The 21,022-nt window shown below is 38.0% G+C and overlaps 1 protein-coding gene across 4 annotated transcripts in view; it reads left to right on the forward strand.

Moving 5' to 3' along the window:
* IQCG (IQ motif containing G) overlaps positions 1 to 21,022 on the forward strand; it is a 46,068-nt gene that overhangs the window by 13,060 nt on the left and 11,986 nt on the right. For all 4 annotated transcript variants that reach the window (XM_069556505.1, XM_069556502.1, XM_069556513.1 and 1 more), the window contains exons 5-8: positions 2,006 to 2,134; positions 10,471 to 10,552; positions 18,074 to 18,235; positions 19,570 to 19,644. In XM_069556505.1, the coding sequence (XP_069412606.1) occupies positions 2,006 to 2,134; positions 10,471 to 10,552; positions 18,074 to 18,235; positions 19,570 to 19,644 (448 nt within the window). The remainder of the gene's footprint in view (positions 1 to 2,005; positions 2,135 to 10,470; positions 10,553 to 18,073; positions 18,236 to 19,569; positions 19,645 to 21,022) is intronic.

Consider the following 21,022-nt stretch of genomic DNA (forward strand, 5'->3'; position numbering starts at 1 on the left):
GAAATGTGAGAATGTATTTCTAGATGGATGAAGAGTAAGTACAGGGGTGGCTGACTGCTCTCTTCTCTTAATGGATTGGTCATTATATCCAAGTGACTGCAGATAATAGAATTAGCCAAGGGCTATCTAGGGGGAAGTGTGGTACAATTAAAAGTATTAATATGGTGGTATATGGTTGGGTAAGTTATTGAGCCTTTGTTTACAGTTTTTAAAAATGAGAATAATGATAACTTTGAAGGGAAGTATCAGCCAGTGCTTGGTAGAGATTGGTGGCTATTGTGATGCTTTATTCTTTAGTAAGAGATAGATACTATCAAAGTAGTCAAATTTTAAACTGTTTTAATCCTGAGGATTTCTTAAGCAGTCTCAGTTTCCATTCTTAATGCTCAATTTTTCATTGTCAACTGGCTTGTTGACAAAGAATCCTGTTAAGTTTAAAAGAAAGTATAACATTTTGATAGTAATTTTTGGTAAATAAGGGTCTATAACGATTACCCAGGGCCACTAGCCAAATCCAGCCTGTAGTCTGTTTTTGAAAATAAAGTTTACTGGAACACAACATCGCCCATTTTATATATTGTCTATGACTGCTTTGATGGGATAAAAGCAGAGTCAAGTAGTTTCAACACGGAGTTTATGTCCTGCAAAACCAAAAACATTTACTATTTGTCCAATTACAGAAAAACTCGCTGACCCCTGCTTTAGACCCTCACCAGAGGGTATCATCTCTTGTTATAAATAATCTGGTTTCACATTTGCATCCCTTAAAGATGGTGTCCTGTTTATAAGCTGCTAGTTAATGTCCTTTCATTCTCAGTGTGTGGGATCATAGTTTTTCAATTGATATGACTTCATTGTATTTATTTTCTCAATATAGTTATTGAATTTTTTTTGTGTGAACTATTGGTAATAATTATGTAAAACAGTAAGTATACTTCTTGTGATTCTATATCAAAACATTAAATAACAGTATTTAAAATTCTCTACCTAGGAGAAAATACTCAATGGACTAGGAGTCAATAATCTGAATTAAATAGTTCTAGCTCTTTTTCAAGCTAGTTCTGTGAACTTGGGCAAGGAAGGCATTTAATCTTCCTGAGTCTGGATTCACTCATCTCTAAAATGTATTGTATTAGCTCTTTATACAAAAATTTTTTAATGATTTAACTTTTTCAAATTATAAAATATTTCAACAATGCAGAAAAATGTGAAGAATAAAATTATTAATCCTTATGTATATAACCACCAAATCTTAACATTTTACATGATAGCTTTAAGAGTTTTTTTTTCCAAATAAAATATGTCAGGTACAATTGAAGACTGATTCTATTCCCCTCACCCTTCCCCCAAATAGTTCTTCTGAATTTGTTGTTTATTGTTCTCTTGTATATGTTGTGATACTTTTATTAGGTATGTAAGTATTTTATTTAAATGATACATATAGGTGGCTCAGATGGTAAAGAGTCTGCCTGCAATATGGGAGACCTGGGTTCGATCCCTGGGTCAGGAAGATCCCCTGGAGAAGGAAAATGGCAACTCACTCCAGTATTCTTGCCTGGAGAATTCCATGGACAGAGGAGCCTGCTGGGCTACAGTCCATGGGGTCACAGAGAGTCGGACATGACTGAGTGACTAACTTTCACGTTCACGTTCATAGTTTTACATGTTCTTAAATGTTGTATACACAATATCATGCTGTACATTCCAGGTCCGTTAGTCTTCAGTATGTAAACTTTTTCCGGTTAAGGAGTTTCTCTTTTTTGCTAAGAGTTGTTGTTAGTTTTTAAATGATGTAATGATCATTTGGCTTTTTTCTCCTTTTGTCCTTATTAATGTGATGATTTCCATTAGTAGATTTTCTAATACTAAACTATTTCTGCCTTCCAAGAATAATTCAAATTTAGTTATGATGGTCCTTCTGAGTCTTAACTTGTGTGATTTTTGTAGCTCTTTGTGAATGTGGGGAAATATACCTTACTGATTCATCTTACATTTCTCCTTACAGGCAATTTTTGAGTGATGTAATTACAGAAACTATGGAGGAGTTGCAAGAAGAAGGCACTTTCACCAGTCTCCTGAAAGCTTTGGGCAAAGAGAGGGAAAGCAAAATGCATTTCTATGATATCATTGCCAGGTGAGAGTAACTTTAGGTTTATTTGCTTTGTTGCCTTTTAAAGTGCTATAAAACTCTTACTGGAAGTCTTAGATTTCTAAAGCAAATCAAGTTTTTGCTTTTAAGGGGAGATAACTAGGAGTCAGAAAGTTGGGTTCTGTTTGGAGTTCTGCTGGAACAATAGCTCAATTTCTGGGCTTCAGTTATCTGTATCTATAATATATATAGTACAATATATGTACTACACAGATGAGTAGTGCATAATCTATGGTTTGTTTTGGCAATGACAATCTCAAGATTCTAGTTAGCAGGATTTCTCGAGATATTACTTAATGATAAGATTTTGTTGTTGTTGTTGTTATTGTTGTTGCTATAGACTGAATGTTTGTGCTCCTCTAACCTCAGTTTTTGGAATCCCAACCTCCAGAGTGATGGTTTTAGGAGGTTGGACGTCTTTGGTCAGTGAGTAGGTCTTAAGGATGGAGCCCTCATCTGTGGGATTAGTGCCCTGATAAACAAGACCCAGGAGAGCTGTCTTCCTCTTCTGTCATGTAGATACAAACGAAAATGGGCAGTTGTGAACCAGGTGGCAGGTTCTCAGCAGACACTGAGTTGGATGATACCCGGATAGACTTAATAGCCTCCAGAACTGTGAGCAATGAATTTCTCTGTTTATAAGCCTTCCAATCTATGATATTTTTATTATGGCAGCTCAAGCTAAGATAGGTATTATTATTATTTTTTATTGTATTGTTCTGTTATTTTGTTTTAAACCTAAATAAGGGGATTTCTGGAGATAAGCAGAATTCTGTTTCTGAGGGCAAACAGAAACAACATAAAATAGTTAAATTCTCATTCAGCCAGAACTGAGTTTAAATTCTGCTCTGCCATTTAAACTCATTCTGCTCTGTGACTATGGCAAGTGTGTGAGTCTGTATCTTCTTAGAGACAGATGACAAGATGAGATTATTAATGTAAAGATTTTTATCAGGGAAACCCTTATGTGAGAGAAAATGGGGAGGGAGCCTTTGGACTCAATGCTAGACTCACCGTAAGTGAAGGAGAGGGAAGGTTGGGTGGATGAGACCACCCTGCAATCTAAGGATGATTTGGCAAGGTCAGCAGGCAGTCCTTGAGCGAAAGTCAAGCATCAGAAGAGTCCAGAGTCTCCTAGGGAGGGATGGCCTTATCCCTGCCACCCTCAAAACTTGGCTGGGAGCAGTCTGTGGGAAGGATTGCCTCAGAGCACAAACAGTGGAGGAATTCAGAGTCGAGAGCTTGGACCCTTGTTTGCTTACATTGCCTGTACTAGGAGGTCTGGGGGCACATTCTCAGGCCCTCTGCAGCAAGTTACCTCAACTCTCTATGTGCATTTTCCTCATCTGTAAAACGGGAGTGATGACAGAGATTATGTCCTTAGATTTGCTTAGAGGTGCTCGGAATAGAAAAGATTCATCTTTTTCCTCTTCCTGTTCCTCCTCTTCTTAGCTTGTTCTCAGCAGCAGCAATTTTAGATACCACACTGATAAGCCAGAAAATCCTCTTCCAGTTTACTACAATCACAATCTTTTTAAAAAATAAAGTGTTTTTTCTTAATTGAAGGATAATTGCTTTATAGAATTTTGCTGTTTTCTGTCAAACCTCAACATGAAGCAGCCATAGGTGTACATATATACCCTCCCTTTTGAAACTCCGTCCCATCTCCCTCCCCATCCCACCCCTCTAGGTTGATACAGAGCCCCTGTTTGAGTTTCCTGAGCCATACAGCAAATTCTCAGCTATCTATTTTATATATGGTAATATAAATTTCCATGTTACTCTTTCCATACATCTCACCCTCTCCTCCCCTCTCCACATGTCCATAAGTCTATTCTGTATGTCTGTTTCTACATTGTTGCCCTATAAATAAAATTTTCAGTACCGTTTTTCTAGTTTCTGTATATATGTGTTAGAAGATGGTATTTATCTTTCTCTTTCTGATTCACTTCACTCTGCATATGAGTTCTAGGTTCATCCACCTCATTAGAACTGACTCAAATGTGTTTCTTTTTATGGCTGAGTAAATTCCATTGTGTGTATGTACCACAGCTTCTTTATCCATTCATCTGTCGATGGACATCTAGGTTGCTTTCATGTTCTAGCTGTTGTAAATAGTGCTGCAATGAACAATGGGATACTTGTGTCTCTTTCAATTTTTGTTTCCTCAGGGTATATGCCTAGGAGTAGGATTGCTGGGTCATATGGTGTTTTTACTCCTAGTTATTTAAGGAATCTCCATGCCGTCTTCCATAATGGCTGTATTAATTTACATTCCCACCAACAGTGCCAGAGCATTTCCTTTTCTCCACACGCTCTCCAGCATTTATTGTTTGTAGACTTTTTGATGAGGGCCATTCTGACTGATGTGAGGTGATATCTGATTGTAGCCTTGATTTGTATTTCTCTAATAATGAATGCTGGAGAAGACTCTTGCGAGTTCCTTGGACTGCAAGGAGATCCAACCAGTCCATCCTAAGACCAGTCCTGGGTGTTCATTGGAGGGACTGATGCTGAGGCTGAAACTGCAGTACTTTGGCCATCTCATGCGAAGAGTTGACTCATTGGAAAAGACCCTGATGCTGGGAGGGATTCGGGGCAGGAGGATAAGGGGACAACAGAGGATGAGATGGCTGGATGGCATCACCGACTTGATGCACATGAGTTAGGTTGAACTCTGGGGGTTGGTAATAGACAGAGAGGCCTGGGGTGCTTCGATTCATGGGGTCGCAAAGAGTCAGACATGACTGAATGACTGAACTGAATAATGAATGATGTTAAGCATCTTTTCATGTGTTTGTTAGCCAACTGTATATCTTCTTTGGAGAAATGTCTGTTTAGGTCTTTTTCCCACTTTTTGATTGGGTTGTTTGTTTTTCTGGTATTGAGTTGTATGAGCTGTTTGTATATTTTGGAAGTTAATCCTTTGTCAGTTGTTTCATTTGCTATTATTTTCTCCCATTCTGAGGGTCGTCTTTTCACCTTGCTTATAGCTTCCTTTGCTGTGCAAAAACTTTTAAGTTTAATCAGGTCCCACTTGTTTACTTTTGTTTTTATTTCCATTACTCTAGGAGGTAGGTCATAGAGGATCTTACTTTGATTTATGTCAAGTGTTCTGCCTATGTTTTCCTCTAATAAAAGTTTTATAGTTTCTGGTCTTACATTTAGGTCTTTATTCCATTTTGAGTTTATCTTTGTGTATGTTGTTAGGAAGTGTTTTAATTTCATTCTTTTACATGTAGCTGGCCAATTTTCCCAGCACCATTTATTGAAGAGGCTGTCTTTGCCCCATGGTATATTTTTGCCTCCTTTGTCAAAAATAAGGTACCCATAGGTGCATAGGTTTATTTCTGGGCTTTCTATCTTGTTGCATTGGTCTATATTTCTGTTTTTGTGCCAGCACCATACTGTCTTGATGTCTGTAGGTTTGTAGTATTATCTGAAGTCAGGAAGGTTGATTCCTCTAGCTCCATTCTTCTTTCTCAAGACTACTTTGGCTATTCGGGTTCTTTTGTGTTCCCATATGAATTGTGAAATTTTTTGTTCTAGTTACATGAAAAATGCCATTGGTAATTTGACAGGGATCACACTGAATCTGTAGATTGCGTTTGGCAGTACAGTCATTTTTATAATATTGATTCTCCCTACCCAGGAACATGGAATATCTCTCCATCTCTTTATGTCATCTTTGATTTCTTTCATTTGTGTCATAATATTCTGTGTACAATTCTTTTGTCTACTTAGGTAGGTTTATTCCTAGATATTTACTTCTTTTTGTTCCAATGGTGAATGGGATTGATTCGTAATTTCTCTTTCTGATTTTTCATTGTTAGTATATAGGATTGCAAGTGATTTCTGTGTATTGATTTTGTATCCTGCAACTTTTCTAAATTCACTGATTAGCTTAGTAATTTTCTGATGCTGTCTTTAAGGTTTTCTATGTACAGTATCATATCATCTGCAAACAGTGAGAGCTTTACTTCTTCTTTTCCTATCTGGATTCTTTTTTTTCTTTTTCTTCTCTGATTGCTTGTAGCTAGCACTTCCAGAACTATGTTGAATAATGGTGGTGAAAGTGGACACCCGTGTCTTGTTCCTGATCTTAGGGGGAATGCTTTTAGTTTTTCACCATTGAGAATAATGTTTGCTGTAGGCTTATTATTTATGGCCTTTACTATGTTGAGGTAGGTCCTTCTATGTCCATTTTTTGAAGAGTTTTAATTCTAAATGGGTGCCAAATTTTGTCAAAGGCTTTTTCTGCATCTATTGAGATTGTCATATAATTTTTATCTTTCAATTTGTTAATATAGTGTATCACATTGATTGATTTGAGTATGTTGAAGAATCCTTGCATCCCTGGAATAAACCCAGTTTGATCATAGTGTATGAGCTTTTTGATGTGTTGCTGAACTCTGTTTGCTAAAATTTTGCTGAGAATTTTTGCATCTATGTTCATCAGTGACATTGGCCTATAGTTTTCTTTTTTTGGTTTGTCTTTGTCTGGTTTGGGTATCAGAGTGATGGTGGCCTCATAGAATGAGTTTGGAAGTGTTCCTTCCTCTGCAATTTTTTGAGTTTTAGAAGGATAGGCATTAGCTCTTCTCTAAGTTTGATAGAATTTGCCTGTGAAGTCATCTGGTTCTGGGCTTTTGTTTTTGGGGAGATTTTTGATCACGGCTTCAATTTCAGTGCTTGTAATTGGGTTATTCATAATTTCTATTTCTTCCTGGTTCAGTCTTGGCAGGCTGAACTTTTCTAAGAATCTGTCCATTTCTTCCAGGTTACCCATTTTATTGCCATATAGTTGTTCATGAAGTGAAGTGAAGTGAAATCGCTCAGTCGTGTCTGACTCTTTGCGACTCCATGGACTATAGCCTGCCAGGCTCCTCAGTCTATGGGATTTTCCAGGCAAGAGTCCTGGAGTGGGTTGCCATTTCCTTCTCCAGGGGATCTTCCCGACCCAGGGATCGAACCTGGGTCTCCCACTTTGTAGGCAGACGCTTTATCATCTGAGCCACCAGGGAAGCCCATAATAGCCTCTTATCCTTTGTTTTTCTGCATTGTCTGATGTAACCTCTCCTTTTTAATTTCTAATTTTGTTGATTTGATTCTTTCTTTTTTTCTTGATGAGTCTGGCTAAAGGTTTGTCAATTTTGTTTATCTTCTCAAAGAACCAGCTTTTAGTTTTATTAATCTTTACTATTGTTTCTTTCATTTCTTTTTTATTTATTTCTGCTTGGGTGTTTATGTATTTCTTTCTACTAATTTAGGTTTTTTTCCTTCTTTTTCCAGTTGTTTTAGGTGTACGGTTAGGTTTTTCAATGTTTTTCTTGTTTCTTGAGGTAGGATTGTATTGCTATAAACTTCCCTCTTAGAACTGCTTTTGCTGCATCCCATAGGTTTTGAGTTGTTGTGTTTTAATTATCATTTGTTTCTAGAAATTTTTTTATTTCCCTTTTGGTTTCTTCAGTAACCTGGTGGTTATTTAGAAGTGTGTTGTTTAGTCTCCATGTTTTTGTGTGTCTTACACTTTTTTTCTTGTAATTGATATCTAGTCTCATAGCATTGTGGTTGGAAAAGATGCTTGATATGATTTCAGTTTTCTTAAATTTGCTGAGGTTTGATTTGTGACCCAAGATGTGGTCTACCCTGGAAAATGTTCCATGTGCACTTGAGAAGAAGGTGTATTCTTCTGCATTTGGATGGAATGTCCTGAAGATGTCAATAAGATCCATCTCATCTAATGTATCATTTAAGGCTTGTGTTTCCTTATTCATTTTCTGTTTTGATGATCTGTCCATTGGTGTGAGTGGGGTGTTAAAATCTCCTACTTATTATCATGTTACTGTCAATTTCTCCTTTTATGTCTGTTAGTGTTTGTCTTATGTATTGAGGTGCTCCTATGTTGGGTGCATCAGTTCAGTTCAGTTCAGTCGCTCAGTCATGTCTGACTCTTTACGACCCCATGAATCGCAGCATGCCAGGCCTCCCTGTCCATCACCAACTCCCGGAGTTCACTCAGACTCACATCCATCGAGTCAGTGATGCCATCCAGCCATCTCATCCTCTGTCGTCCCCTTCTCCTCCTGCCCCCAATCCTTCCCAGCATCAAAGTCTTTTCCAATGAGTCAGCTTTTCACATGAGGTGGCCAAAGTACTGGAGTTTCAGCTTTAGCTTCATCCCTTCCAAAGAAATCCCAGGGCTGATCTCCTTCAGAATGGACTGGTTGGATCTCCTTGCCATCCAAGGGACTCTCAAGAGTCTTCTCCAACACCACAGTTCAAAAGCATCAATTCTTCGGCGCTCAGCATAGATAGTTACAATTGTTATGTCTTTCTCTTGGATTGATCCCTTGATCATTATGTAGTGTCCTTCCCTATCTCTGGTAATCTTCTTTATTTTAAGGTCTATTTTGTCTGATATGAGGATTGCTACTTCAGCTTTCTTTTGCTTCCTATTTGCATGAAATACACTTTTTCCATCCTCTCACTTTCAGGCTATATGTGTCTTGAGGTCTGAAGTGGGTTTCTTGTAGACAACATATATATGGGTCTTGTTTTTGTCTCCATTCAGCCAGTCTGTGTCTTTTGGTTGAAGTGTTTAATCCATTTACATTTAAGGTAATTATTGATATATATGTTCCTATTGCCATTTTCTAATTGTTTGGGGTTGATTTTGTAGATCTTTTTTCTTCTGTTGTATTTTTTGATTATATAAGTCCCTTTAACATTTGTTGTAAAGCTGGTTTGATGGTACTGAATTCTCTTAACTTTTGCTTGTTGGAAAAGCTTTTTATTTCTCCATCAATTTTGAATGAGATCCTTGCCACGTACAGTAATCTTGGTTGTAGATTTTTCCCTTTCAGTACTTTAAATATATCCTACAATTCCCTTCTGGCCTGCAGAGTTTCTGCTGAAAGATCAGCTGTTAAGCATATGGGGTTTCCCTTCTATGTTACATCTTGCTTCTCCCTTGCTGCTTTTAATATTCTTTGTGTTTAGTCTTTGTTAGTTTGATTAGTATGTGTCTTGGCTTGTTTCTCCTTGGATTTATCCTGTATGGGACTCTTTGTGCCTCTTGGACTTGATTGACTATTTCCTTTTCCATGTTGGGGAACTTTTCAACTATAATGTCTTCAAAAATTTTCTCATACCCTTTCTTTTTCTTTTCTTCTTCTAGTACCCCTATAATTTGAATGTTGGTGCACTTGATATAGTCCCGGAGGTCTCTGAGACTGTCCTCAGCTCTTTTCATTCTTTTTACTTTATTCGGCTCTTCAGAAGTTATTTCCACCATTTTATCTTCCAGCTCACTCATTCTTCTGCTTCAGATATTCTGCTATTGATTCCTTTTAGAGTATTTTTAATTTCAGTAATTGTGTAGTTTGTCTCTGTATATGTATTCTTTAATTCTTCTAGGTCTTTGTTAATTGATTCTTGCATTTTCTCCATTTTGTTTTCAAGGTTTTTGATCATCTTTACTATCATTATTCTGAATTCTTTTTCAAGTAGTTTGCCTATTTCCTCTTCATTTATTTGGACTTTTGTGTTTCTAGTTTGTTCCTTCATTTGAGCAGTATTTCTCTGCCTTTTCATTTTTTTTTCTGTTATTGTGTGCCGGGGTCCAGCCACCTGGACCGGGTCTTGTATTCAAGTGGTTTCCTTTCTGTGAGTTCTCACTATTTGATGCTCCCTAGGGTTAGTTCTCTGGTAGACCGGGGTCTTGGAGTCACTGCTCCCACTCTAAAGGCTCAGGGCTTGATCACTTGACAAATCCTCCCTCCTGAGCCCAGCATGGAATGTGGGGTTCTTCCCTGCTTTGAGGTTCTGAGCCAGAACCTGGTGGGGGTATGGACAGCAGCCTCTGGACTGACCAGCCCCTCAGACCACTCCAGCACTTTCTGGTGTTAGGAAAGCTGTCTCCGGGTCCTGTCACCATGTACACTGAAGCCAATCTATGGACACTGGGAGGAGGCAAGAAACTTGCTTTGGAAGCTTCAGCAATCAGCATTTGAGAAACTCCTCTCCATTTTAGCACCATCTCCAGGACACAGAGCTGAGAGACAGTGCAAACTGCAGCACAGTGAGAGAGCAAAGGGAGAGCAAAATCACAGTCTTTTTGAAAATGTTACTGAAATTTTGCTCCATGATCCAGTACCATGAGCATCACCTGAGACCTTGGTACAGTTGCAAATTCCACTGAATGAATTAGAATCTTGGATAGAGCCCAGGAATCTGTTTTTTAGCCTCCAGGTGAACCTGTGTACACTGAATTTTGAGAAGCACTTCTCTAAAATACAAATTATCCTTATTTTCTCTAGGGAGGAAAATGGAAGAAAGAAGATAAAATCTCTTCAAAAACAGTTGCTTAATGTCAAAAAAGAAAGGCAAGTTGAAGTACAGGTAAGAATTATCTGGACAATGCCAAAAGTTACTGGGTTGATAACAGCTAAGTAGAAGTCATCTTTTTCAAGCAAAAAAAGAAGTTATGTATAAGAAATTGTTGTTTTCCATGGGTTGCCTTTAATATTTATATTAAAAATAAAAGGATAGCAGATATTTGATGGAATGCACAAACATGTCCAGAATCGAACTTTGAGAGACTCTAATCCTCTGGTGCTCTTAATCTGTTCTTACCCCTCCCAACCAATCCAACCATATCACCCACTCCTTCCTTCCAGAAGACCTTGTCTCAGGCAGTCTCTTGTATGCCAAGGTCCCAGATGGGAGATTATAGTCCTAGGTAGTACCTTAAGCACATCACATACTCCTTACAAGGCTTCTTTGGTGGCCCAGATGGTAAAGAATCTACCTGCAATGAGGGAGACCTGGTTTCAGTCCCTGGGTTGGGAAGATCCCCTGGAGGAGGGCATGGCAACCCACTCCAGTATTCTTGCCTGGAGAATCCCCATGGACAGAGAAGCCTGGTGGGCTACAGTCCATGGGGTAGCAAAGGGTCGGACACAACTTAGTGACTAAGGACAACACAAATACTCCTTACACCTAATGGTTAGTGTTAATAATGTCATTTGTATTATATTTCAACTGCAGAGTGGATTTATTGAGCTTTTCTGGTCATTAGAGCCTTACCTTATGTCTAATTTACCTGTATAAGAAAATGCATCCCAAGTTTTAAGCAAGTACTTACAAAACTGTGTTTGGGCAGTTAGAAATTAGTACCATGACTATTAGAATTAAGAGAGTTACTAAGTATGGCCTGATATATCAGCTTTTCATTGCCTAGCTATTTGGACAAGCTTATACTTCAGATATAGGAATCTTCTTATCTCCAACAAAGAAGTTAGAAGAATATTAGGAAAATATATTTGGAAGAATTGTCTAAAGAAGGTCACTAGCCTTTCTTCTGAGGTATTTATTATCTTTAGGTCTTCTGACTTGCTTAGCATCCTCTCTTATTTTCTATTATCAGTTTTAAGGTACCTTTGTTATCAATTTTTACTTCATTATCCCTATTAACCCTCTGTTTATAGCTTACGCTCTTTGAAAACCATTTTTGCACCACCGTCACCTCCAAAAACTTTATAAAAACTGGTGTACACTTAGGCTTTCTCTCTAATGAATAGAATTTTTCAGAAGTTTCTTAACTTTTTTCCCGCAAAAACTTTACCATTATTTAAAAGTTCCTCTTGTATTCCTTGAGTATTAAAAAAAAAAGATATATTAATGTCCTTTTAAGACTCCAAACCAAATAGTATCAAAAGAGACCTCAGCTTTGGCCTCTGCCAATCAAGTCCCCTATGCTACAACCCCCTTTTTCTCTTTTCTTTACGTTATATTGTTGACAATATAATTTTTCCAACAAGTAACACTTGCTTGTGAAACTTACCTTCTTGGATTGCAGTCTTAGCCGTTACATTCAGGCGCAGTGAAACTAAAGTAGAATATCACTCAGATATTTTGATCATCAGAAAAGGAGTAAAACCAGGACTAGAAGGCTGAAGGCAAACCTTGAACAAAAAACAACTGGCAAGATGAAATCAAGTAAAATCTCTAGAGTTACTGAAGAACCAGTGGTCAAGTCAAGGTTGGAAAACAAGAAGACAGGAAGTAACTGCATACGGGAGAACTGTGGGTCAGAAAATGATGCCAGCAATTAAGGTGGCAGGCTCGAGTGTATGAAAGTATGTGTGTAGATCACTGGAATGTGAGGGAATAATTGAGTTATGAAGCTTCCTACTGAAAGTGAAGAGGAACTTAAGAGTCTCTTGATGAAGGTGAAAGAGGAGAGTGAAAAACTTGGCTTAAAACTCAACATTCAAAAAACAAAGATCATGGCATCCAGTCCCATCACTTCATGGCAAATAGATGGGGAAAAATTGGAAACAGTATCAGATTTCATTTTCTTGGGCTCCAAAATCAATGTGGACAGTGACTGCAGCTACGAAATTAAAAGATGCTTACTCCTTGGAGGAAAAGCTATGACAAACCTAGACAATATATTTTAAAAAGCAGGGATATTACTTTGCCAACAAAGGTCTATATAGTCAAAGCTATGTTTTTTCCAGTGGTCATGTATGGATGTGAGAGTTGGACCATAAAGAAGCTGAAGAATTGATGCTTTTGAACTGTGGTGTTGGAGAATACTCTTGAGAGTCCCTTGGACAGAAGGAGATCAAACCAGTCAATCCTAAAAGAATCAATCCTGAATATTCATTGGAAAGACTGATGCTGAAGCCAAAGCTTTAATACTTTGACTACCTGATGTGAAGAGCCGACTCGTTGGAAAAAAAACCCTGTTGCTAAGAAAGATTCAGGGCAAGAGGTGAAAGGGTGAGATGGTTGGATGGCATTATCAACTCAATGGACATGAGTTTGAGAAAACTCAGGAGATGGTGAAGGACAGAGAAGCCTGGTGTGCTATAGTTCATGGGGTCGGAAAGAGTTGGAACAACTTAGCAACGGAATAACAACAACAACCTCTAGTGAAACCATTGAAGACATTTAGGTCTTTGTAATTCTCAACTTACAAGATTTTTCTAGCCAGAATCAGGACTTTAGTTTCACTTTGCTTCTTAGAGTCAGTATAGTTCAGTTCAGTTCAGTCGCTTAGTCGTGTCCAACTCTGCAACACCATGGACTGCAGCACGCCAGGCCTCTCCATCACCAACTCCCAGAGTTTACTCAAACTCATGTCCATTGAATCAGTGATGCCATCCAACCATCTCATCCTCTGTTGTCCCCTTCTTCTCCTGACTTAAATCTTTTCCAGCATCAGGGTTTTTTCAAATGAGTCAGTTCTTTGCATCAGGTGGCCAAAGTATTGGAGTTTCAGCTTCAGTATCAGTCTTTCCAATGAATATTCAGGACTGATTTCCTTTAGGATGGATCAGTTGGATCTCCTACCTGTCCAAGGGACTCTCAAGAGTCTTCTCCAACACCACAGTTCAAAAGCATCAATTTTTCCACTCTCAGCTTTCTTTATAGTCCAATTCTCACATCCACACATGACTCCTGGAAAAACCATAGCTTTGACTAGATGGACCTTTCTTGGCAAAGTAATGTCTCTACTTTTTAATATACTATCTAGGTTGGTCCATAGCTTTTTTCCAAGGAGCAATCATCTTTTAATTTCATGGCTGCAGTCACCATCTGCAGTGATTTTGGAGCCCCCCAAAATAAAGTCTGTCACTGTTTCCATTGTTTCCTCATCTATTTACCATGAAGTGATGGGACCAGATACCATGATCTTACTTTTCTGAAAGTTGAGTTTTAAGCCAGCTTTTCACTCTCTTCTTTCACTTTCATCAAGAGACTTTTTAGTTCCTCTTCACTTTCTGCCATAAGGGTGGTACTATCTGCATATCTGAGGTTATTGATATTTCTCCTGGAAATCTTGATTCCAGCTTGTGCTTCATCCAGCCGTGTTTCTCATGATGTATTCTGCATATTAGTTAAATAAGCAGGGTGACAATATACAGCCTTGACGTACTTCTTTTCCTATTTGGAACCAGTCTGTTGTTCCATGTCCAGTTCTAACTGTTGCTTCCTGACCTACATATAGGTTTCTCAAGAGGGGTAGGTCAGGTGGTCTGGTATTCCCGTCTCTTTCAGAATTTTCCACAGTTTGTGGTGATCCACACAGTCAAAGGCTTTGGCATAGTCAATAAAGCAGAAATAGATTTTTTCCTGGAATTCGCTTGCTTTGTTGATGGTCCAACGGATGTTGGCAATTTGATCTCTGGTTCCTCTGCCTTTTCTCAATCCAGCTTGAACATCTGGAAGTTAACAGTTCACTTGCTGTTAAAGCCTGGCTTGTAGAATTTTGAGCATTACTTTACTAGTGTATGAGATGAGTGCAGTTGTGCAGTAGTTTGAATGTTCTTTGGCATTGCCTTTCTTTGGGATTGGAATGAAAACTGACCTTTTCCAGTCTGGTGACCACTGCTGAGTTTTCCAAATTTGCTGGTATATTGAGTGCAGCACTTTCACAGCATCATCTTTCAGGATTTGAAATAGCTCAACTGGAATTTCATCAACTCCACTAGCTTTGTTCGTAGTGAGGCCCACTTGACTTTGCATTCCAGGATGCCTGGTTATAGGTGAGTGATCACACCATCGTGTTTATCTGTGTCATGAAGATCTTTCTTGTATAGTTCTTCTGTGTATTCTTGCCACCTCTTCTTAATATCTTCTGCTTCTGTTAGGTCCATACCATTTCTGTCCTTTATTGAGCCCATCTTTGCATGAAATGTTCCCTTGGTATCTCTAATTTTCTTGAGATCTCTAGTCTTTCCCATTCTGTTGTTTTCCTCTATTTCTTTGCACTGATCACTGAGGAAGGCTTTCTTATCTTTCCTTGCTACTGTTTGGAACTCTGCATTCAAATGGGTATATCTTTCCTTTTCTCTTGTGCCTTTCATCTCTTCTTTTCACAGCTATTTGTAAGGCCTCCTCAGACAGATATTTTGCTTTTTTGCATTTCTTTTTCTTGGAGATGGTCTAGATCCTTGTCTCCTGTACAATGTCACGAACCTCCGCCCATAGTTCTTCAGGCACTCTGTCTTTCAGATCTAATCCCTTGAATCTATTTCTCATTTTCAGTGTATAATCATAAGGGATTTGATTTAGGTCTAGTGGTTTTCCCCTACTTTCTTCAATTTAAGTCTGAATTTGGCAATAAGGAGTTCATGATCTGAGCCACAGTCAACTCCCTGTCTTGTTTTTTTCTGACTATATAGATCTTCTCCATCTTTGGCTGCAAAGAATATAATCAATGTGATTTTGGTGTTGACCACCTGGTGATGTGTATGTGTAGAGTCTTCTCTTGTGTTGTTGGAAGAAGGTGTTTGCTATGACCAGTGCATTGTCTTGGCAAAACTTTATTAGATTTTGCCCTGCTTCATTCTGTACTCCAAGGCCAAATTTGCCTGTTCTTCCAGGTACTTCTTGACTTCCTGCTTTTGCATTCCAGTCCTCTATAATGAAAAGGACATATTTTTTGGGTATTAGTTCTAGAAGATCTTGTAGGTCTTCATAGAAGACCGATCAACTTCAGCTTCTTCAGCACTACTGGTCAAGGCATCAACTTGGATTACTGTGATATTGAATGATTTGCCTTGGAAACGAACAGAGATCATTCTGTCATTTTTGAGATTGCATCCAAGTACTGCATTTTGGACTCTCTTTTTTTTTTTTTTAAATATGATGGCTACTCCATTCCTTCTAAGGGATTGTTGCCCACAGTAGTAGATGTAATGGTCATCTGAGTTAAATTCACCCATTCCAGTCTGTTTTACTTCACTGATTCCTAAAATGTCGATGTTTACTCTTGCCGTCTTGTGTTTGACCACTTCCAATTTGCCTTGATTCATGGACCTGACATTCCAGATTCCTATGCAATATTGCTCTTTACAGCATTGGACTTTAACCCCGTCACCAGTCACATCCACAACTGGGTATTGCTTTTGCTTTGGCTCCATCCCTTCTTTCTTTCTGGAGTTATTTCTCCACTGATCTCCAGTAGCATATTGGGCACCTACCGACCTGGGGAGTTCATCATTAATTGTCCTATCTTTTTGCATTTTCATACTGTTCTTGGGGTTCTCAAGGCAAGAATATTGAAGTGGTTTGCCATTCCCTTCTCCAGTGGACTGTGTTTTGTCAGAACTCTTCACCATGGCCTGTCCACCTTGGATGGCCCTTCATGGCATGGCTCATAGTTTCACTGAGTTAGACAAGGCTGTGGTCCATGTGATCAGATTGGTTAGTTTTCTGTGATTGTGGTTTTCAGTCTGTCTGCCCTCTGATGGAGAAGGAGAAGAGGCTTATGGAAGCTTCCTGATGGAAGAGACTGACTGAGGCAGAGTCAGTATGCTGCTGCTGCTAAGTCGCTTCAGTCGTGTCCGACTCTGTGCGGCCCCAGAGATGGCAGCCCACCAGGCTCTCCCATCCCTGGGATTCTCCAGGCAAGAACACTGGAGTGGGTTGCCATTTCCTTCTCCAATGCATCAAAGTGAAAAGTGAAAGTGAAGTCACTCAGTCGTGTCTGACTCTTAGCGACCCCATGGACTACAGCCCACCACGCTCCTCCGTCCATGTGATTTCTGGGCAAGAGTACTGGAGTGGGGTGCCTAATAATCAACAGAGTTTCAAATTCTTCTAGCTTATGGAAAATATATCTCTATATCTATCTATGTATCTATCTATCTATATTTTCAGTTGTCCAGCATTCAAAATTTAAGGAAAATGAGAATTCCTAGGCCCAATGGGGAGATAACTCCTTCTTGGAATCCTGTTCTGAGAGTATCTTTCTAGTGCTATATACCTTAGTGGCAGCTCCAGCATTGGAAAACAGTATGGAGATCCCTCGAAAAATTAAGAATAGAACTACTGTATGATTCAGCTATTCTACTTCTGGGTATTTATCCAAAGAACATGAAGATACTAATTCAGAAAGGTGTATGTACCCCTGTGTTCATTGCAGCATTGTTCAGAACAGCCAAGATAAGGAAACAACCTATATTCACATTGACAGATAAATGGATAAAGAAGGTGTAGTACATGTTTACAACAGTGTATAGACAACAGATACTTCCTAGCCATACAAAGATGGAATCTTGCTATTTTTGACAATATGGGTGGACATTGAGATTATCATGCAAAGTGAAATAAGTCAGACAAAGAAAGATAAATACTGTATAATTTCACTCATATGTGGAATCTAAAACAAACAAACAAAAATAGATGAACAAAGCAAACAAAAACAAACATGTAGAACAGAGTAGTCGGTACCAGAAGGGGAAAGGGTTGAGGGTAAGAAATGGGTAAAGGAGAGGGGGTCAACTATATGGTGATGGATGGAAGCTAAATTTTTGGTACTGAGCACATTGTAATGTATACAGAAGTTGAAATATCAATATAATGTTGCACACATGAAGCTTACGTAATGTTATTAACCAATGTTAACACAATTTAAAAAAGAAAAGAAGTTGCCAAGCACTTTGTAACCTGGGAAGAATTTTCAAACACATTGTCAATTAATCCTTATAATTATTTGCTAAGATATTTCAGGCAGGGTGGATATTAATGTTTCTATTTTAAAGAAGGTGAGACTTGGAGAGTTTAACTAAAGTGTCCTAATTCACACAATTGGTGGGGCTTGGGTGGGAAGTTAGGTCTTTTGATCATTTAGTTCAGTGCTCTTTCCACTAAAATGAAATAGTAATGGGAAATTGTGGATACAGGATACCCAAATAATGTGCCTAGGGAAGAATCTCACAGTCTTAGAACTACTTTTCATTTTCATTTATACTATCCATGATTATTGGGTAAACTCCTAGTGTGATAGCAGAAAAACAGATCCAGTTCCCTGTTGATACATAAGTACCAAAGCTTAAGCTGCTGACTGAGCTGAATGGAGGTAGAATGCATTTAAATTTAGAAATCTGGTCTTAACCTCTACAGAATCGGAATGAATATATTGCTCACCTCAAGGATCAGTTGCAAGAGATGAAGGCAAAAACCAACATGGAGAATCATTATATGAAGAGAAACACAGAACTGCAGATTTCCCAGACCCAGAAAAAATGCAGCAAAACAGAAGAGCTCTTGCTGGAAGAGATTGAGGTGATCACTGTTAATTAGGCATGAATCTAGTGACTGGCTTTCAAAACTGTCGCTCCTGATATTTCAGTCGACAAAGGAGGTGCGAGGGGGAGACTTCCCTGATCTCTGTTCTCTCTCTCCAGCAACCCTAACATCTGAGGCTAAAGACAAAAAAGGGATGAAGACTTGCTTTTTTGCAAGCAGAGATTCTGATGGGGTATAGCCTAGATCTCCTGATTTTTTGTAAGGACTTTGAAATTGGTTGTACTTTCTTCTCTTGGTCACTTTATCCTTATTTTATGAAGCCATTTGCCATTTCTTCTGGTAATTACAGGGAGAGGGCAAAACAAGACTCTCAGTAACTATAGGTTTTTGCTGCTACTTTTCTTACCCAACCAGTATTTTTCATCTTGCCATTAAGAAGTACAAAATTTAGACAGCTGAATTCATGCACACATAAATTTATATTAATAGAAATGAAAAGTCACAGTGAAAAGTACCAGTAGAAAGAAACCAGGGTAGACCCTCATTTTAGAGGAAAAAGGCTATTTCCCCCCTGCATGGAACATATTCAGTTCCATGTTTAAGAAATTTTGCCCTTAAGTCATAGAAATAACCTACTACAAATAACATATATTTACATTAAGAAAACTCAAAACATATTTCCAGATTTCTTTAAATCATACCCTCTCTTAAAGACATTTAATTTAATTTAAATTTTTAAATCTCTTTATATATCTCAGTACCAAACTTGTCATATTCTACTTAGAACTACAAATTTTCATCTCCAAATTACAGATAAATAGTAACATGTTGTATACTTCCTGGAAACTTTTTCTAAAAATGATCATTTGGGGAGGAGGCTAAATGGCTAAAAGAACAAGATGCTGGCGAGAAGGAGCAAACGTTAGTCAAGCATGTCATCTGCGTGCAGTAGGAGGACTCCTTTCTTTGAGTCCCTGCTTATCAGAAAGCTTATTTCCCAAGTGTGGCTTAAGACTATGACAGCAAACAGTTTTTTGCACTCTGGCATATCCTTTTGTAGGCCTGAGAACCTTGTGCCCTTGAAGCACTGTTTCTCTCTTTAAATGGGCATCACTTTCCAGGCAACAGGATTATGGCCCTCTTGCTCTGGGCTGTTGCCTGTGCAACAGTGCCAGACATGACTCAGGTGTGTTGTGAACATGAATTGAATTCAGGGAAACTGCATTGCTGCTCTGGAGGAATACTGTGGAGCCCTTAGGATCCCAGTTGGTGGAGAAAACTTGTGCTACTGTCACAGCCATACCCCTAATCTTGAGAACTCACTTGCAGCCCTGTTGGGAAGATTTCTGACGTTGGTTTGTTATTCACAGAAACTACGGCTGAAAACTGAAGAAGAGAACCGGATTCATGCTGAGATTGAACTGTTCCTTAGAAAGGAGCAGCAGGTGGGTCCCCAGACCTTTCTTATCCTCTGAAGTGTTTGTTTCCCACTTATAAAATGCCAAGGACAGCAAAACAATTTTTTTTAAGGAAAGAAAAATTGACTGTAATCATACTAGCTAATAAAAGAGCTATATACCATGTTTTCTGTATAAGTTATCCATCTGGATAAATGTTTTATAAAGCTGCAATTTGAGTACAGGTAAAATTTTGCCCTTTACCTTTATCATTTAGTATTATATAAGGCACTATTTTCTTGTTCTTATATTGCCTCATAGTCATAATTTTAAATTTTCTGATTTTTGAAAATTATAAAAATAACATTCTTAGTTGCGTGAAGATTTTTTTTAATTGCCATTTTTTTCACCCATTTTTTCATTTTATTATAGTCTCCTTGTAAAATAATTTCAAATGGTTTTATAATGTTCTACAGAGTAGTTATTCTATAATTTATTTGCTACTCTTTGTTCTGGATATTTAGGTTATTTCTAAAGTTTCACTACTGTAAATAATGCAGTAATGAAAGGTTGGCCCAAATTACTGTTTTCTTCACTGCAATTATTTGCTAAAAGTAAATCTCAAGCATGAGATTATTATTTGAGAGACTGGTATTTTGTGACTTTTGATAAATATTGCTAGTAGTCTCTGTTTTACACTGACATCAGCAATGGATACAGGTATTAATTTGAAGGTATCCTCAACGGAACTAACTGCTTTAGATTTTTTTTAAAAAGTCTGCTAGTTTCATGGATTGTTTTATTTTGCTTTTTTTTTTTTTTGCTTACTAATGGAACTGACCATTTTTTCCACATATTTATTTACTCACTATTTCTTATTATGTGAATTATGAAATTATTCATATAATTATATAAATTATGTGACTGAAATGGTTTGAATTAGTATTTCCAATACTAGTAACAAAAAAAGCTGAATGAAAGGAACCTTTCAAAATATCTCTGTAGGCTGAATAAGGAAAAAATTTTCCAACTTACTCATGATATAGCCTACCTTTGAGAAAGCTGATGAAGTTTTAGTAAATAATTCCAAATTTGTGGTTAAAGAAGATAATTTCTAGATGCTGTCTCACAGGGCTTTACTGAAGAACATATCAGTGGGCTATTAGAACCTGTACTTCTGCAATTTCAGGATTATGAAGCATGTTACCTACCTCAAATGTTAGATATAGAGCAAGTATTTGATAACAGTCAGATGAGTTGGTGGATAAATGGATGTTGGATGGATAAAGTTAGTGTTACCCAGAACTTCAGCCTAATAACATAAGCAATACATAGATACATTTTAATGAAAAATTTGAAACAGTGAAGAAATATAGATTTTTTAAAAGCAAAAACTCTCTTAATTACTTCCCTTTTCAAGTATTTC

The sequence above is a fragment of the Ovis canadensis genome, chromosome 1 (assembly GCF_042477335.2).
Source record: "Ovis canadensis isolate MfBH-ARS-UI-01 breed Bighorn chromosome 1, ARS-UI_OviCan_v2, whole genome shotgun sequence".
Taxonomy (NCBI): domain Eukaryota; kingdom Metazoa; phylum Chordata; class Mammalia; order Artiodactyla; family Bovidae; genus Ovis; species Ovis canadensis.